General features: G+C 37.2%; 1 protein-coding gene across 5 annotated transcripts in view; it reads left to right on the top strand.

The window, feature by feature from the left end:
• MND1 (meiotic nuclear divisions 1) overlaps window positions 1-19,980 on the top strand; it is a 40,118-nt gene that overhangs the window by 7,575 nt on the left and 12,563 nt on the right. For all 5 annotated transcript variants that reach the window (XM_039365588.1, XM_039365594.1, XM_039365593.1 and 2 more), the window contains 3 exons: window positions 608-756; window positions 15,366-15,440; window positions 17,281-17,395. In XM_039365588.1, the coding sequence (XP_039221522.1) occupies window positions 608-756; window positions 15,366-15,440; window positions 17,281-17,395 (339 nt within the window). The remainder of the gene's footprint in view (window positions 1-607; window positions 757-15,365; window positions 15,441-17,280; window positions 17,396-19,980) is intronic.

Here is a 19,980-nt window from a genome sequence, read left to right as displayed (position 1 = left end):
AATATTTATATTTTTGGGACTGATTTCATAAACCTGACTTAAATTTTAAGTGTGCTCATTCATTTTTTCTTGATTTGACTGCATATATTAAAAGTGTCCTGATCTCAGGAGATGGGAAGGATAAATCCCAGGGAAAATCAACTAGTTCAGAGGAGTACATCATGTTATATACAGTAATAGGAAATCAATGTTTTCAGGATTCCTTTAGAGAAATAATAGTGGATTGGGAAGAATTTTAAATTCCTCTGGATCTGTGCTGAAGGATCCTCTTGATATTTACTCCATGTACTAATAGAATTAGAATTGCCTCTGTTCTGTTACAAATATAGTTTCTTACAAGAAAAAGCTATGTAAATTCAACTTTTTTGCAATTTTTTCATAAAAGTGATTTTAATGGAACTCTGTGTGTTGGTTTGCTATATGCATAATTAAGCCTAATTTGTCATCTGCTATTTTGTGGTAATTTACAAAGTTTTCAGAAATTGTTGAAATTTTCTCAAAGGATGTTCTGAATCTTTATTATGCTCACTGATGTTTTAATGAATAGTTTGTTTTCCCTAATCTATATAAGTTTTCAAAATAATAATTATGATTATTTCTTTGACAGCGTCTATGTCAGTGAAGGATATCTTACAGAGCTTAGTTGATGATGGTATGGTAGACACTGAGAGGATTGGAACATCAAATTATTTTTGGGCTTTCCCAAGTAAAGCATTACACACAAGAAAATGTAAACTGGAAGCACTACAGAATCAGGTAATTCTACTTGCCTCCTATTAGGCAAATACAGTGATCACTAAAAAAACAATCTATTTCCAAATAAGTATTTTCTCATTTAACTTAGTTGCGTTGTATCTTTATTATTTTCAAGTATTTTTATTATGTAAGTATTTTACTATTTGTATTGTTTGAACTTACTAGCACTTTGTTTCAAATATTTTACAGTATTTAGTGTTGAGTTTTTCAGTGGCTTTGAGTTAAATATATAAGCTAGTGCTTAGGATTTAGACATTTGTGAAAGCTGTTCATTTGGTAGCAGGCAAAAGCCATATTAATTACTTTGTAACTGTAATGTTTGGAAGGATTTAAATTTGGTTTACACGTTCTAGATATTTTATGTATTAAATTATTTTATTTTTAAATTTATTTATTTGTATACTGCCCATCTCGCTATCATGTATCACTTGATTCCAATAGCCTTCACTATAGTTTATAGCAAGTGTACGTTTTGGATCTTTATATTTGTTGCTGTGGTTAGCATCAGCGCATATATTGGAGTTAACTGTGGGGAAGCAAAAAGGGAATGGTTCCCTTTCAAAAGTTGTGTCTTACAGGGAAATGTTTGTGAGGATGAGAATGCACAATCTCACAGACTGTTTTGATCTCTTCATTATGATGAATGAACAAGATGGTTTACATTTAAACTGGTCATTTCACTCAGAGGATTTTTAAAGCAACATTCAAGTCATCCTTGAGTTATGACTGTAATAGATCTTGACCATTATATCTGAAAGTCTGGAGGGCGTTAAATGAACCACCTCATTTAAGGACTCCATCCTTAATCTATCCCTGCTCTCCCCAATGCATTTGTTAAATGAATGTGCAGGTCTTTAAGTGGAATATGAGGTGCCTTAGACTACCTGCCTCCATCCTCCCAAGGCCTCGTCCAACCCACCATGCTCTGCCTTCCGCCTCTTGGGGTCCCCACAGCCATTTGGGCCTCCTCCACACCCTGCACCCCAACCCATGACCAAACACCTTTCAAAGATCTCCAGGGCTCAGGATGTTAGGGTAGAGAAGGATTATCTCAAACTTACATTTTTTTTCCAAGAGTGCCATTAATAAGATTGAAATACAGCTTTGCTACTTGTTTACATTTGTGGTCATTTGTAATATTATAGAAAGCATCCAGAAATGTGTGAGTGTGAGTGAGTGAGTGTGTGTGTGTGTGTGTGTGTGTGTGTGTGTGTGTGTGTGTAGTCCTCAACTTGAAACTTTCCGAAGTTATGACAAATATCTTCCCAAAAGGATGACTGCAGAGATGCTGCAGGGCGCACCTACCCTACGTGAATGGTGGGCACATGTGCATGCTGCTCATGCAAATAGAGCTCCGCACATACAGGGGCTTGCTGGCCACTCATATGGAACCACCTCCTCTCCCCGCTCCCCACCTGCCTGTCAAGCCGGAAAGGTTGGGGAATTCTCAGCCAGAGAATACAAAATTTTCAACTTTATTATCTTTTTAATACACAGAAAATGGAAATCCCATGCTTGTTTCACCAAATAATATTATAATTCAAGCAGAACAATTTGGCTTGGTTCTGCTGTGAAATTCATTATGTTTCCGTTGGTCGCTCAAAATATGCTGGGCCACACCCATAATAGTTTGGACTAGCAGCAGCATCTGACTGTCCCAGTCAAGAAAACAAGCCTCTTTGGGGTTGTGTAATATAACTTATTTTGAGTAAAGTTTGCATGCTAACTGTGTAATGGATTGTGTTCTTGGAGGTATATAATCATTTGACGATTGTAGTACTGACCATAAGAATAATTCTTAAGCAGGAATGATTGCAGAGTTTAGTAATGTGTGATCCTTCCCCTTATCAAATAATGTAATAAGACATTTGAACTGAGCAAGTTTTAATAGCTTTATTTTGTTTTTCTTATCATATTCTAAAATGTGTTAGTCTCTTCCAGGCTGAAAGCGATTTGACTCTAGTATCTTCTTACTGGCATCAGGCATCTTCCATACTTTCTTACAATAATTTTATTGAACATTAACATTTAAAATGATAATTAATACAAACCAAAAGTAGAAAAAATAAAAAGTGCAGAAAATAAAAAAGGAATTTAAATATATAATATGTAGTCTCATTTGATGACTGCCTTGTTTTTAAATACAGGCTCCTGCCAATACACAAACACACTGACACTACACCAATGTTCCCCACCCTTTCTGGTTTTGCAGCCCAATGTGTTGGGGGGAGGGTGGGAAGAGGGGATGGTTTTTGTGAGGGGCAGGTGTGTGCACGCTTGCGCATAGCTTCATTTCTGTGAGCAGTGGGCTCACACAGCCCGATTACAAATAGGCCATGATCCGGTAGTGGGCCACAGCCCACAGATTGGGAGCCTCTGCACTACACTACACCACACTAACATTTTTAGATGGTTTGATCTGTGTTACAATTTGATGAACATAGGAATATGAGAGAAAGGCTTGGAGTGTTATGTTCAATAATCTTAATATCCAGCAAGCTTATTAGGTTGCCTTAACAAATGTGAAACTTATGTAAATAAAATGGAATGTTGTTGTGCTGAGCTGCTAGTAGATAGAAGAAGCTTCTTTATTGTCATTTTGCACAAGTAATGAACTTACTATGCAAGGGCTTTAAGCACCATTAATAACTTCATGAAACAGACATGAAAATGTGATAGTTTTTATGAATGCTACTTATCTTAGAGAAATAAAAGTTGGACAACCAGATGCAAAGTTGTATTTGGATATTACATGGATAACTTAAAAATGTTTGCAAATATACTTTTTCTGTCTACTGCTTTGCTGACCTGCTCCTCTTAATACAATAAAAGGAACATTTTTCCAGTTTTTCATTTATAAAAACATCAATATTATGATTATTTTTTACCACATGCATTTACCAATTAACACATATTTCTTCTGCCATTTAGTTAATCGAATGTTTCTCATGGTCCTTGAATTAGCTATTTTTTATTGGCAGAACAGTGCTAGTGTACATTACCTTCCTAAGAGACAAATGCTTTTTTAATTATGTTTATTTCATTGCTACTCTATGCTGGGAGAAGTTCACCTGTGCTACAACAGCCCTGGCTGCATTCCAATTGTTAGAGACCAGGAACTCTTGGTTCCTTGATGGGAAGGAAGAATTTAGAGCGCTTAAAGGTTAATATAGATTACATCAAGGCTACTCAGAACATGCAGTTTGATTTTCAGGGGCCGTACAGCTGCCATTTCAGTAAAACTGGTACAGTATAGAGAAAAAGAAGGAATCGTAAATAAGATCAGAAGAAGGAATGCTGGGGTGACAGAAATATTTTCAGCAAGTAATATAGAAATGAACAGGGGCGCTCCAAGACTCAGATATGAATAGAACAGCTACATTTGTGTTTGTTGATTATAAGATATAAGAGAGAGCATGCTTTGTTTAACTCCAAAATGGTACTGGAGCCAAAGAAAAAGTGGAATATTAGAAATAGAATCTGATATTGCTAGTTTCATTGATAATACGTACTCCTGGCTAGTTCATTACACTAGCCAGAAGCACATATTATTAAATTACATCTGGCACTGTAGACATCAAAGCATCAGTGCCTAGAAGCCATCTTTAATGTTATCAGATATGAAAATAATCTCCAGTATTATCAAATATGACAATAATAAAATGGTTTTTTAAAACAAATAATACCAGGCAATAAAACATTGATATTTTATTTAAGATGATATAAATTTTTATTGATATGTGAGATTACATGAAATACTATGAATAAAAATCTTGTGATTTTTTTTTAACATTCTGTTTTTTTAAGATTAGTGCCCTGAACCTAAGAATTAGCTGGCCCTTGATTAAATATTTGCTATTAGGGTTTAAAAACTCGGTAAAGGCTAGCCTACCTTAGCAAAATTCTAGGCAGTGTAACTGATTCATTTTCTCCAGTCTATAGAATAAATTTACTATACCTATGGTACTATGTAGAGAGAATCGGCATGGTATAATGGTTGATATGCTGAACTGGGAGGTGAGGGGGGGGAGATGGAAGCTAGCTGGGGGTTCTGGGCCACTTCTTTTCACCTAATCAGAGTTAGACTGTAACTGGCCAGCCGATAAACAAAGCTCCTTGTTGCTTCACACAGATAGTTTTGCTATAATAACGAGGTAAGACCAATGCAAAAATAAGCAGACACTACAACCATGCAGGATGAAGGCAAAAAGATGCTACAATTTTCTGTTACAGTGTGATAATAAGAAGCTTAACAAAAATAATGTGTTCGGTTTGCTCAGCTTTCATTTTATTTCTTTTATGTATCTTTTTCACCTATTCACTTCTATTGGACAGAAGCAGAATTTCAGACTTTTCAAATTTAATCGTTATTAGGCATGTCCTACTTTTATTACAGAAGATTTGTCTGATTTAGAATGATAAATATGTCTAACTCTCCTTTTGAGGTTGAAATATGTCGTAAGTCATATGTTTGGATAGAATTCTGCTTGCCAGATACTGAGTGGAAGAATGACTTCCTTTTCCACATTGGCCCAGTTTGTAACTTTTAGAGAATTCTTATAACTGTGTATTAGGGCACAATTGTAAACTATGCATGCAGGGCTTTTGTGAAATGGAAAATTTGTCTTGTTTTAAACCTGAAATAAACATATCAGGTTTCAGGAGTTTTGCCAAATGATTCCATGACGACTGTGGTCTGGAAGAACCCAAAAGACTTTGGAATGACTTTATTGATCTTAGTTAACTCTTGAAACTCTTTGGCTGAGTGTCCTGCCATTCTGCAATTCTGTAAATCAGTATTAGGCTAGGGAGCAATTGGGGAGGAATTCAATTTTTGCCAGCCCTGTCTTGTTATTAACAATAGGGCAAATTAATTTTCATCCGAATCACTGTAGAAGAAGGAATTAAAGCCAGTTCAGCAGTTTCTAAGCTTTGCTGATCTCTGAAAATAAATAAGCAGGGATAAACATAATTAATACTTAAATAAGAAACTACCAGGTTTTCCCAGGATTGTGACCAAGACTGATAAGTTGGAAAAAGATCCTAAAAGAAGACAGTGGCAGTCCATTTCCATTTAAGGTCAACACAACAACATTTACATAATAATATAATCAAGTTCAATTCAATACAGACATTTACTTCCTGCACAGCAATTCTGATTAAAATTTTAAGTTGTTTAACGAGAAGAAAAATATTTTTTAAATATTTTTAAATGTCATAATAAAAAGAATAAAGATTGTTAAGGCAATTTTACCAGGATTTGTCATTTTATGAAGAAAAAACCCCATACTTGATAAGAAGCTATTCCAGACTATCCTACTTCCCTACATTGAGATTTTGGGCACCAGGGACCGGTTATGTGGAAAGAGAATTTTCCTTGGACCAGAGGGGTGTGGTTTTGTGTGCTGCCTGCATCCCGTGGATGGGGTTTTGCTTGTTTGTGTGGCCCGGTTGCTGACATGCCGTGGCCCGGTACCGGTCCATGGACCAGGGGTTGGGGACCCCTGACTTAAGGTGTTAAGTTTTACTCTTGGCACAGAATACGTTTATCCAAGGATAAGTGAAAAATACATGTGAAATTAAACTGTATATATAATTGTACATACAATGTATATATAATGAGAGATTGTAGCATTTATATATACCGTGTTCCCTGAAAATAAGACTGGGCTTATATTTTTTTCTTTTGCCAAAAGATTCATTGGGTCTTATTTTTGAAGGATTTCTTATTTTGCGGCCAACCGGCTGGCCACTCCTTCCCACCATCTGTTTGCCCACAGCCGCAACAGGTTGCAGGACTTCCTAGGGCAGATGCACTTTTCGCCTGGATCAAGAAATGACAGAGACTGGAAGCTTTGTCTACTTGCAAATGGGGTGCTTTGAAACAGAGCGAATTGCTTTGAAACAGAGCAAATCACTTTGAAACGGAGCAAATCGCTCCGTTTCAAAGTGCCCCATTTGCAAGCAGACGAAGCTTCCAGTCTCCCCCGGGCGAGAGGTGTGCGGTGGAGCTAGGTGGAGGCAGAGGCACAGGGGGGAGGCAGGTGACCCAGATGTGCCGTGTGGCCATCTGGCTCACGGGAGACTTGCGGGAGGCTTGTGCAGTGGCTCCGGCAGGAGGTGGAGGTAGAGGTACCAGGGGAGGCAGGCAATCTTGACGTGTTGCCCATTCTGTCCCATCTCTTGGCTTGTCCGCAGCTATGCTGGGACAGGCGGCCACATGGCGTGTCGGGATCACCTGCCTCCCCCGGTGTGTCTGCTTCCACTGCTGCCGGTGCTGCTGCACAAGCTTCCCGTGAGCCAAACAGCCACACAGCATGTCTGGATCGCCTGCTTCCCCCCTGCCTCTGCCTCTGAACTCGGACTTATCTGCGCTGTGCCAAGGGGTTGGCAGGCTGCAGCTGCTGCCGGACATCATCTGTGCTCTCGCACTCACCGCCTCTTGTGCTGGCCACGCCTATCCCCCCCAGGCTTATTTTTGGGGTAGGGATTATATTAGGCTCACCCCCCAAAAAATCAGGCTAGGGCTTATTTTCAGGTTGGATCTTATTTTCAGGGAAACACGGGTAATAGAGAATAGATATATATTTAAAAATCAGTATTTATTTATAGTCAAATTCTAGTTTCCTATTTATCATTAAAATGATCCTCACTACAATTGATACATTTTAATAATTTTCACTATATTAACATTTAAGCAACAGTTTCCTATAAGATGTAATAAAATATTATTTTTAAATTTCTGAATGTTATCACATTTTGAAGATAATTGTTGTCTCTTGAAAAAGTTCATATAAGTAAAATAAAACTAAGACAGTAAGACAAGCTCTATCTTCAGGTTTATAAAGACAAGAAATATAAAGAAAAGGGCTTAGAAAAGGAACAAAAAATGTTTCTTTAAAAATCCATGATGAAGGTATGAATATAAGTGGTATTAATAGCTATTTTATGCTTTCCCCATTTTCCTTTCATATTATTCTTGCCTGACTAATTACTGCCTTTCAGTTGTCCAGTGCAAGGTTACTATTAGTAGGAACGAAATGCTATGTCTAGCAAGACAGGGGAAACAATCCCAGTGAAATTGTCCCACTATTGGCTAATCTAAAGGACTGGGTCAGAGTACTTTATGTCTATTGCTATGAAACAGGAAGTACATTCTCTCAGCTGTCCTATCCCAGTGATTAATTTTTGAGATTAATATAAATTCAATAAATTTAAAGATAAAGTAACCATGATAAGGTAAAATGGCCAGGGTAAAAAGAAAATAGCAATGGTAAAACTGAGTCATGAAACATATTTATGAAAATATTGTTTATCATTGCAATTGAACCTGTCATTTTCTTTGTAATAATTGTAGAACTATGTTACGTGTTATATTAGCTCTTGAGTGGTAGGAGGCACTATAAACTGGTTTCATCTGTACTGTGACTCTTCAGGCATAGGTTTCCTTTATAACAGAGGTCATACTGGAGGAAAAGGGAGGAGGAAGCATTTTTACATGTGTGCATGCGCGCTCGAGTGCACGGGGTTACGAGCACATGTACACCGCAAATGGGGCAGGGCTAGCGCCCGCATGATATTCACTAGCCCTGTCCTGTTCTTGCATAGTGCAGCACCTTGTTTCTATGCCCCATGGCGTGGCAGTGGCCATTTGTGTTGGCCTGTTTCTGTGCCCTGCGGCGTGATAGCGTGCATTTCTGTGCTTTGCAGCACCATGGCAGTGCATTTTTGTACCCTATAGTACAGCAGCACCCCGTTTTAGTGGCGCAACGGCAACCTGTTTTCATACCCTGAGGTGCGGCGGTGGCCAATTTTTGCACCCCATGGCGTGGCGTCCTGTTTTTGCGCCCTGTGGATGCAGCACTAGCACTAGTGGGTCGCTGCTTTATAAGATATGTTTAGAAATACATGTGAGATGTATTGGCCAGGACAATAGTTAAAGCTATAAAAGTCCTCCCTTGTAAGTAAGCCAGTCTTGAAGCCTCTAATATAAAGCCAAGATAAATTTTAAAAAATTACCCCAAAAATTATCCAGAAAAACAAAAGCATACATGTAGAACTTCTGTAAATGTCATCTTAATTTATGGTGGCAAAAATCAGGGGTCTGGTTGCATCTTTTCTAACTAACAAACTTTATTAAAAGGCATAAACTGTAGTTTACCAAAGTTTATGCATATTAATAAAAAGTGTTATTTGGAAAAGGCATTAATGGCTTGTCTTGATTTTTCAGCCATTTTCTATCATTTTGACTGGGAACAGAAAAATATTTACAAGATTTTTTTTCCTGTTTCTTGGAATATGAGACAATACATAGCATCAGAAAGAATTGCAAAAAGAACAATTACAACCAGCCTGCCTTCCACAGAAGACCTGTATATTATGTTGGTCAGAAGGAGGACTGAGAAGATATCTGCAGACCCCTCACATCCAGGACATAAACTGTTTGAACTCCTTCCCTTGGGACAGTGTTATAGGGCATTGTATGCCAAACAACTAGACACAGGGACATTTTTTTCCTTCGTGCCATCTCTCTGCTGAACACCTAATTCTCACAGTACTGTCTAATGTCTATTAACCCAAGCAGTGTGACTTTATCCTTCTTATTATCTTCTTTACTCACCCTTTTATTGGTATGGTTATTACTGTGGTTCGTCACCAGATATTCAGACTGGGTTTTCTATTTTGTCTACCTATCGAGTCCTTTTCAAGGACCTGGGATAGGTAGATGTGGATGTTCAATGGTGTTACAGATACAGTATCGTCACAGGATGGAAGATGTTCAAAGTAAAGCCACCATTTGCAGTTGACTGATGGTGAATTTGTCAATGCCAGTGGTGTTCAAGTGGTCTTCCAGTTGTTTTGGGATTACACCCCAGGCACCCATCACTATTGGGACTACCTTTGCTTGCTAATATTATAGTTCTGTTTCTGTTTTCAGTTCTTTGTATTTTGTCATCTTCTCCAGTTCTTTTTCTTCTTTTCTGCTGTCTTCATGTACTGATACTATCCAGACTTTTTTGTCTTTCTTATTGACAGTTGTTAAGTCTGGGGTGTTATATGACAGGTGCCTGTCGGAACTCCCAGAACAATTTAGCTTCTTCATTTTCTATGACTGACTCTATTTTATGATCCCACTGGTTCTTGCTTGCGGACAAGTGGTATTTCTTGCAGATCTTGCAATGCAACATTATAGCTATTTTGTCATGCTGTTGCATGTTGTCAGTCTGTGTGATGGTTCGCTGTTTCTTCAGCTTCTTTGCATAGACAGCATAGGCTGTTGCTATCTTCTCAATTCTGGCTTTGTATGCATTTGTTCTTAAGGCTTGGTCTTGTGCACTCAGAATTAGTTCCTCTATCTCTTTCTTCAATTTTCCTGCCTTAGCCATTGCCAGGTCTTGTTATTATCTATTTTCCCTGCTATTTTTTAAAATGTATTGGATGTGTAATACTTTTGTCTTCCCATGCCTCCATTCTATTCTTCATTTGATCTTTCTTGTAAGCCAGTTTGGCTCTCCAGTAGTCAGTAAACCTTCCTGGTATACTAGCTTCAATACATCTTTTTCACTGTCCTTTAGATATTCTTCAAATGCTTTTTTTGTTTCTTTTTAAAACATCCAATGTACTTGCAACATTCCATGGCCACCTATTTTCTTTGGTAGGTAGAGTCAGTCTGTGTCACTGCGAGGATAAAGGATAGGATTCATTGTCATTATTTTTCTACTCTTCCTATCCAGGGCTTTTAGTTCTGCTCCAGTCCAATCTACTATTCCATCTGTGTCTATGATGACTATAATCATTATTATATTATCATTATCATCATCATTTTTTGCAGGATTATTTCATTTTTTTTTCGTAGCTAAATAGCACACGAATTTCAGGAATTATTTTGGGAAGTTTATGAGTGTAGAAAATACATTGTTTAAGGTTCAGTTTTATTTCTTGGTATGGTTAAAGCTATGTTTTCACTATTGTTTCTGATTAAATAACATTACTAAATTGCTAAATCAAATTACTTTTCATGAAATACAGCAGCATTTGGAGCTTTTTACCTTAAAAGAAATATGGAGGTTCAGGAAATGGCCCTGTATGTAAAATTATGCATTATCAAACTAAGTGAACACAGTTATCATGCTAGGTATGCTTACAATCCTAAAATCTTGAGCACAGAGATTAAGGAAGAACTTTGCATAATGCAAAATTGTGTGAATTTGATGGGAACCAACTTAGTTGGTTTTAAAAGAAAAGTAATATTTCCAGATGCTAAGGTGACCAACTTTTTTACAAAGAAAAGGAGGACACGAATAAATAAAAGAAACATTGTATTTATTGCAACAATAATACAGAATACAGTATAATATGATAAATGCATAATAAAAACATTTGTAACAATAACATTTTATATTGTAATTATGCTTACATGCCTATTAATTATTTAAATGAGTACTTTTCCATTGAATGAATATTTTTTGTCAATGTATCATCTTCTAACAGTATACTGGAAATATCTGAACAAGAAATATCCTTCATATTGAATTTTACGGCAAGTGCTGCAGCTAGAGTATCAACATTCAATCTCGATTTCTCACTTGTCCAAAAATCTACACAGCTGGACTGTGCGGGGGTGAGTGGCAGAGGCAGGTGTTGTGAGCCAGGTGCTCCAGGACGGCCACATAGGTGCGCAGGGCGAGGTGGTGGCAGCACAGGTCAGCACTGCATAGACCACCAGCTGGCGCAGCCCATGGAAGATCAACTGCCCGCCGCGCCCACAGCCGCCCTGCCATCACTGCTGCCCTGCCGTGGAGAGCCGGCCCCGCGGCTCGCAAAGCACTAGCCGTCCCCCCAGCCGCCCCCCAGCACCACTGCCCACCCTGCGCATCCCCGTAGAGCTGGCCCTGTGGCTCGCAAAGGCAAAGCACCAGCCGCGCTGGCTCCGGCCCTGCAGCCGCCCCCCCAGCCACCCCCCAGCACCACCGCCCACCCTGTGCATCCCCGTAGAGCTGGCCCCATGGCTCACAAAACACCAGCCGCACCGGCTCTGGCCCTGCAGCCACCCCCCCCCAGCCGCCCCCCAGCACCACTGCCTACCCTGTGCATCCCCGTGTAGAACCGAACAGGGAAGATCAAGAGAAACTTACTGCTCCAATCTCCTCCAGCTATCTTCGGAACTAAGTAGTAGATGGTGTAGTTGGGTAGCAGTGAGGGGTGCAAAGTTCCTGCAACTTGCACGTGCAAAGTTTGCCGCTCGGGTGTTTTGGCGTGCTCAGCAGCAATTCCTATTGGCTTTCGAAAGCCAATAGGGGGAGTAGCACAGCTCATGCAAAAGTTGAAAAAAACCATCAAAAAAGGTCCCGGAACACCTTCTGAGCATTCTATGAGGAAAAAAAAAGCCCTGCAGATTAGTCTTCATATATAGAAAAAGAGGACATGTAGGAGGACACTTTTCGAGGGAGGACAGAACTCCCAAAAGGAGGACTGTTCTCCCAAAAGGAGGACGGTATATGGAAAAGGAGGACATTTAGGAGGACACTTTTCAAGGGAGGACAGAACTCACAAAAGGAGGACTGTCCTCCCAAAAGGAGGACGGTTGGTCGCCTTACAGATGCCAAAGCAAAATGTTATGCATACTACTGGTTGTTGGGAGAACATTAGTAAGAAAATGCCAAGGCCCTCAAGTTTTATTTATGGTTTACTAGAAATGCCTGATAGATAATTATGTAAAAACGCTGATCTTTTACTGGATGTCTTATTATCCTATTAATGGGATTATAAATATTTAGTCATCAGTTCCAGATAAGTCAATTTGTGTAGTATCATTTCTGCAATGCAGAAAGATTTGCTAAATCAAGCAATACTATAAGTTGAAAGAGATTTTTGTTTAAAATGTTAAAATGCTGGAATGTAAAAAGCTGAGATCCAAGATTGATTTTTTATCTTTGCTGCAAAAATGAGTGAGTTGCTGTATAAAAATATCCTGTGCAAAAATACCTTTTGAGAGGCTTTCCCATATAAGGCAATGTGGATAGAGTAGATTCTACAATTTACTTGTCAGTAAATCAACAGAACAGAACCTTAGTAAAATAGTTTGTATGTTATGCTGTGAACCATTCTCAGTTTTAGCTGGAAATCTGATCATAAAAATTGCTATATTAGCAAACATTTCAGAGACGTTAAAATACAGTAACTCATCCAATAGTCTATATACTTACAGATATTAAAAAGACATGGTGCTGAACATATAAAATATTGAGATTATAGCACTTTTTCTGTATTTATTATATTCATGCAGAATTTATATACTCTTTCAAACTTTTGAGAATGCCTTTTTATAAGTTTATCAGCAGCTGCTGCCATTTACAAAGTTAAGATTAATTCATCAAAAATAGAGATTTAAGTGATAAAAGCAATGAACTATTGTGACATCTTAAAGTAGCCCTTCCCAAACTTTTTCCTTCATTGCCAAAACCATTTATCAAAGTTCTTTTTACTACTTATCAGAATGTCCTTATTTAAATGTCCCTGTGATTTCTGTATTATTAGCTGAAGAAAAAAAACACGTTTACCTGATTTTAGATAATTTACCCAGGTTTGAGAAGAACTGTTTTAAAACCTAACAAATTATCTTCAAGGAATTGATAAGCCACTGAGTGTGTTCTGTTGCCATAAATTAAACCAATTACCCCTCTAGAAAACCATTCAATAAATTTAATGCACATACACTATGCCACCTATATAGCCATGTTTTCGCTATGTAACATATGTTTGTATATACACACAAACTGATAAAATACATTTATCATAGTCACTCATGGCTTAGTCATTTTTCAGCTGTTGTACTCACAGTACTGTACATAGGCATCTTGAAGGCTACCTGGAAGTCACAACTGACCCAGAATGCAGTAATGTGCACTGTTATAGGTATTTTGCAGTTTGTCTATATTATATTCCTACTGTGCAAGCTGAAATGGTTTCCATGTTTTTCTGGTTGCAATTAAAAGTCTGAATAGCACCTTTAAAACCCTGAATGTTATTTGAAGGACCTTGTTTCCCTAAGGATGTTTGCCCATTCCACCAAGTGGAATAGGGAAGGTATATCCCAGGGTCCCCTCCCTTAAGTGTTGTCATCTAATAATAATAATAATGATAAAGTTGGAAGGGACTTTGGAGGTCATCTAGTCCAACCCCCTGCTCAGGCAAGAAACCCTATACCATTTTGGACAAATGGCTGTCCAGTTTCTTCTTAAAAAAATGAGATCCAGGAAGGGTAACTTCTCAGTGGCAGCCACTGCCCTGAGAGTTGGCAAGCCTCCCACCTCTTAGCTTCAGAATCTAGAAGGTCTTGAGGGAGTGGCTCTTCTCCGAAGTGTTGGACTAGGGTGAGGTATAAATGTCAACATAAAGGAGTTTGGTTCTTGGGCTTTGGGAGTTGGTTTTTGTTGTTTATACTGTTTTATTTTTTTAGGCTGTTACTATTTTTTCTTTGGTTTTATTGTTGTTTTTGTGAGCTATTCAGGGTTATTGTATAAAAGACCTGCAGTCATCTAAATCTCATAAATATATAAAATTATAATAATTGTTTGTGAAAGACTTTAAATATCACATGAATTTCAGCTAGCCCCATTTATCACTAAATCAGAGTTTAAATTGACTTTTGAATGAGAGCGGTGGTTTTTAGTTATTCTTTGTTTTTATAACTGGTTTGGTGTATGATTTTTCTTATTACTTTGTGAATGGTGGTTCTCACAACAACTGTAATATCTTATTTCATACTTGCACCTCCTCATTAAATGTAATAGTTTGTGTTAGAAAGAGATTTTTTTCCATTTCTGCATAAAGCAGCAAAGGATTGAACCATAAACATTAACATAAAAAGCATATGTCTTGACACTGATGTCTGGTAATAGATATGATTATGATATGATACGATACGATAAGCAGTGTATTGCTAATGTGTTCAAGTCTGTTAATGAACAGTTTCTTCGAATCCCAATAAACTCCTTACCTATTTTAATTTTAAAAAATATTTTTAATTAAAAATAATAAGTGAATGTTGACTTGCTGCAAAGCACCAGCTATTAGCATTATAAGACTTTTAAGACTTACCTAGTGCCCTTTGATAATCTTGGAGAAATAAAAATGATGGTTTGGCTGTAGCTTGATATTTTATTAAGATTACTGATCTGCACAGAAAAAAAGCAAAATAAGCTGGTATGATGGAGAATTCATCTTTGTATGCATGAATATTTTACCTGTGTGGGTCTAGGTGTAAAGTATCACTTATTGGTTTGAGTGATATTTGGGTTTTCATCAGCCTATCTCAGAGAAATGCTTTCTTAAAAATATATATATTCCTATCTTAAGTGTCTTTCTCGCCACATATTTTTACACCGTATAATTCTGTTATCCAGCAGAAAGAAGCTATTCTTTCATAATCTTCCAGTAAATGGATATTTTGTTATGATTAATTAACCATAATAGCCATCTTATGAACAGGCATATTATAGAAATCTAAGCCCATTTGAAACTAAATGTCATTTTTTAAAATGAAAATGAAATTTAAAAAATGAATATTGAATATAAATATTAATTATATAATTTTTCTTTTCCTTTAGTTCTCAGAATATTGTCAGAAGAAAAAGGATTTAGAAGAAAGCATCAAGCAATCAAAAATTGGGCGGCAAGATACTGTACGTTTTATTTCAGAACACTGATTAGCAACAAATCAAGCCCCATTTGCCATGTGTAATTTTGCGTGGTGGCTCAAAAGCCCTAAAAAATTACTGCATGACAATATCTTAAATCTTGTGATAGTTTTGTATTCTTTTATGATGCCTTCTGAAATAATTTTTAAAAAATCTGGTGGGGTGGAATACCATGGAATCCCTATTTTGCCATGCCCCAAGTTCAGATGGAATTCCAATTTGAAATATAGTGGTCAGGATGAAAGTATGGATTTTGGGTAAATGGCAGCTGTAAAATGCAGGGTTGTCTGTGTTACTTAAAACAGAGATCCCCAACCCCCAGTACTGGGCCGTCACATGCCAGCAACTGGTCTGCACAAACAAGCAAAGCCCCATCCACGAGATGCAGGCAGCACACAAAACCACACACCCTCCGGTCCACAGAAAAACCTCTCTCCATGGAACCAGTCCCTGGTGCCCAAAAGGTTGGGCATCTCTGACCTAAAACACAGCTCTGTAATAGTACTAATATTATATGTTACATGAGGGGAGTTTCTTTGAAATTCTAAATATATTTTAGAAATCATTTTATTTCTAAATCCTTTTTTAATTTGTTACACTTTCCTTTAAAGTATTCATACCATACTAGATTATGAACATGGATTTATAAGAACTGTAACTAGAGATGCATTCTAATAATCTGCACATACTTAAACCATTATTGCCAAAAATACACATGCTTTTCTACTCAGCCCTGAAATATATATTTAACAGATAGTATAAATCCTGTCTAATTGCTGCCTCTGTAGTTTTTGACCATAAGAGATGCAATATCCAGTTTGGTTATTGTGTATATAGACTTTTAGCTTCCCTGTTAAGACAGTACATTGCCCAGGGTATACCATTGTGGAGGTAGTCTATATTTCATACCCTTTCATATACTTCATAGTTTAAAAATGTCCCCTCAGGAAATTTCGAGGTACCTGGGATGATTTCATCGCAGCCACACCAGAAGCAGTTAGATGGGCAGCTTCCTTAGATATCAGATTATATCTATCCCATTGAAATTCCATGGCTCCATATTATGGTGATTTTATTTTGGTTTATCTTTACTTAATATATTATCTTCTATATTGTATTGTCCACATATTAATTTTATATATACAGATAGTCCTCGACTTAACAACAGTTCATTTAGTGACCGTTCAAAGTTACAACGGCACTGAAAAATGTGACTTAATGACTGTTTTTCACAGTTATGATCTTTGCAGCATCCCCATGATCATGTGATCAAAATTCAGATGCTTAGCAACAGGTTCATATTTATGATTTGCTGTGTCCCAAGGTCATATGCTCACATTTTGCGACCTTCTGATAAGCAAAGTCAATGGGGAAGTCAGATTCACTTAACGACTGGGTTACTAACTTATCAGCTGCAATGATTCACTTAACAAGTGTGGCAAGAAAAGTCGGAAAATGGGGCAAATTCACTTAACAAATGTCTCATTTAACAACAGAAATTTTGGACTTAATTGTAACTGTAAGTTGAGGATTACCTCTGTGTGTGTGTGTGTGTGCGTGTGTGTAAATACACACAGACACACTCACATATTTAAACTAAATTTGCATATGCTAAATAAATAAAATAGAAATCCTGTCTTATTGTATTACTGTCATAATTATATTGCACTTATATGTGATAGAAAAAAAATCTTACAGTGCACCAGTTTTATCTGCTAGATAAGAAATTGGATTCTCTGTATGGGCAGTGACCATAAAACGTGATAAATTGTAATGATAATGATGATTATTTTATTTTGGATTCTCCCAAATTAAATGTATTCAGGCAGAACGCGCAGCACTAATAAAGGAATTTAGTGCCTTACAACAGAAGAAAGACCATCTAAAGGCAGAAGTAGATAAATATAAAGAATGTGATCCAGATATTATTGAAGAAATCCGTAAGTTCTGTCTAGTATTATAATACTAATTTTTTCCAGTACTTTTCATAATAATACCATTTTCATAGCTTTCAAACAGTGGTATTTTCACTGATGAATGTTTAACTCTTGGTACCTCCTTCCTGGTCACAATCACTATATATTTCCTTTTTGGTATTTGTGAGTATGTTTGTGCATGTGTGTGTATGCTAAGAGTATAAATCTGCAGAACAGAAGGTATGTTTTGGAAAATAAATTGTGGCTTGGATTAAGATCTCATTTCTGTCATCTTGGTTTGTCTTATATGACGGTTGTAAATTCATGTGAAAGGACAGCATAAATCTATGTCAAAGATAACTGAAGGTATGTGTCTATAAGGAGACAGTCAAGTGGCAAAGAGAAGAAGAAAGAAGAGAAGACTTCGAAAACTGGTTCAGCTGGATTGGTGCACATGTGAACAGTGGATAAAACATCATATTGGCAATATAGTCAGTGAGATGTGGTTACTTTTGCTATTTTTGCTGCCCTTACTTGAATCAGGATGACTATACTTATCACCATTTGGATGGCTAATGAAGATCAGGGCAGCCACTATTTGTAGATTAGGTGTTCACTTTGAAATCAGTAAGGCTACCTTAGGACTTAGCTGTTGAAATGAATGATATTATAGCCATGTTAGAAGATGCCTCCCAAGAAGAGGAAAAACTGTTGTTGCTTCTACCTGTTGACCCTCGTGTTTACATTTATGTTGACAAATAGATATAGGTTAAAACCATTCAGACTGGGTGTGGAATCTCTTTTTTCAGAGGAGACAGTCTCAATACAAAGGCTGCAGTGACAATAGGACTTAGTAAGGATCAGTGGTGGGATTCAGCCGGTTCGCACCACTTCGGCAGAACCGGTAGCTAATTTTTTGTTGCTCAGGCCCAGAATAGACTTCTGGAAGCGGTATCCACACAGAGAACCGGTTGTTCACATATTTGAATCCCATCACTGGTAAAGATGATAGATGAATGACTATAGAACACACTCATTTGTAGCTATTTAAAATAGGTCGATTTGAATAGGGCCTGATAGTAGCCAGAGCACAAGTTTTTTCTGTAGAAATAGAACAATTCTGGAACAATTTTCTGTTATTTTCCATATGACAGCCCTTTAGATGTTTTCCTGTGATTTTCTTTAGAGGGACATCCAAAACTCCAATTGATTTTTTGTTTTCCCTTCCAGGTCTCTTATTATCTTGGTTGTTCTCTAAACAGAGTTCAGTTTAGCAATGCATTTCATAATATATAGTGCTCAGAACTGGATACACTATTCTAAGTACCGTCTGATCAACTAAGACTAGAAGGAATGAAGACTTCTCTTCATCTGGACATTGTCTTCTCTGTTCTGTTTCCATTCTTGTTCTCTTTCATCTTCCAACCCTTCATGTGTGGCTATTTTGCTTTGGGAGTTTGGGAGCGAGGGTTCCATACCACACTTCTTCTTTTTTTAAATGTAGTTCTGTAAAGCTCCACTAACAAGTCCTGTGTATTTTTCTTGTGCATGACTGAGACAAATTTATATATATATATTACTTGCTTCTTCATCAAGACAAGTGCAAGTAACTTATCACCATCCCTACCGTTATCATTTATACAAAAGAACTTCCCATGTTATATATCTCATCTCCTATCTATGAACAAATCATAAATATTGGTAATTCAGTCCTAGTCAGCAAAACTCCCTAAGAGTTACCAGAAATAACAACACACATGTTAATATATAATCAAATAGATCAGTTTCATATTCCTTTACTTTTAACAGTCTTATTTTTTCTTTAAAATACAAACAATCTCTTCTTCATGTATCCATCTATAGACAAATCTTTAAAGCTTCATCATTCAGACCCACTCAGTAAAAACCCATTAACAGCTACTAAGAACAACATATTAAGAATCTTCATCTTTTAAAATCCAAATCCAAAATAGCCTGATTCTCAATAATATCTTCTTCCAGTTCCTCTTTTAAGCCCATTCTTATGATAGCAGACATCTTAATAGAAATTTTTTAGTGTATTTTTCCCAATATCCTTGAATTCTTCCAAAGTTAAATAATTTTTCCTTTCTGTATTAGTGGATTTCTTCTTTAGTTCTTTGTAGTTGCCTCTAGTGTCCAGCCTTCAAAGTCTCCTTTATCATGTTTTTCTCTAACCCACAACATTTTTCCATTGAAAGATTTTTTACACTTAGATTCAAAGTCTTGTACTGTATACTTTTAATAGAATTTTAAGCAACCCACAAGAAGGATTCTTACAATTAATTTCAAAATGTTATTTCAAATCCATTTGGCTACTTAGTCCATTTACAAATAGTCCTCGAGTTACAAATGTAATGGAGACTGCCCATTCCATTCATAAGTCGAGAATTTGTGGGAGTGAATCTTGTACCTTGAACGAGATCACCCTCTGCTCGTTAACAAGTGAATGGATCATTAAGTGAACATGAGGTTTCTCAGGGTGGGGACAGCCATGGGGGCCTAGTGATGGAACAGGCCCCCAAGGCCTCTCCACTCCACTAAGATACCTCATGTTTCCCCCTCCCTTCCTGCCACACCAGACTCACTTA

Source organism: Crotalus tigris, unplaced genomic scaffold (assembly GCF_016545835.1).
Source record: "Crotalus tigris isolate CLP2741 ecotype Arizona unplaced genomic scaffold, ASM1654583v1 scf7180000020129.766959, whole genome shotgun sequence".
NCBI lineage: Eukaryota > Metazoa > Chordata > Lepidosauria > Squamata > Viperidae > Crotalus > Crotalus tigris.
Note: the sequence above shows the minus strand (reverse complement) of the source record. Positions and strands in the feature narration are given on the sequence as shown.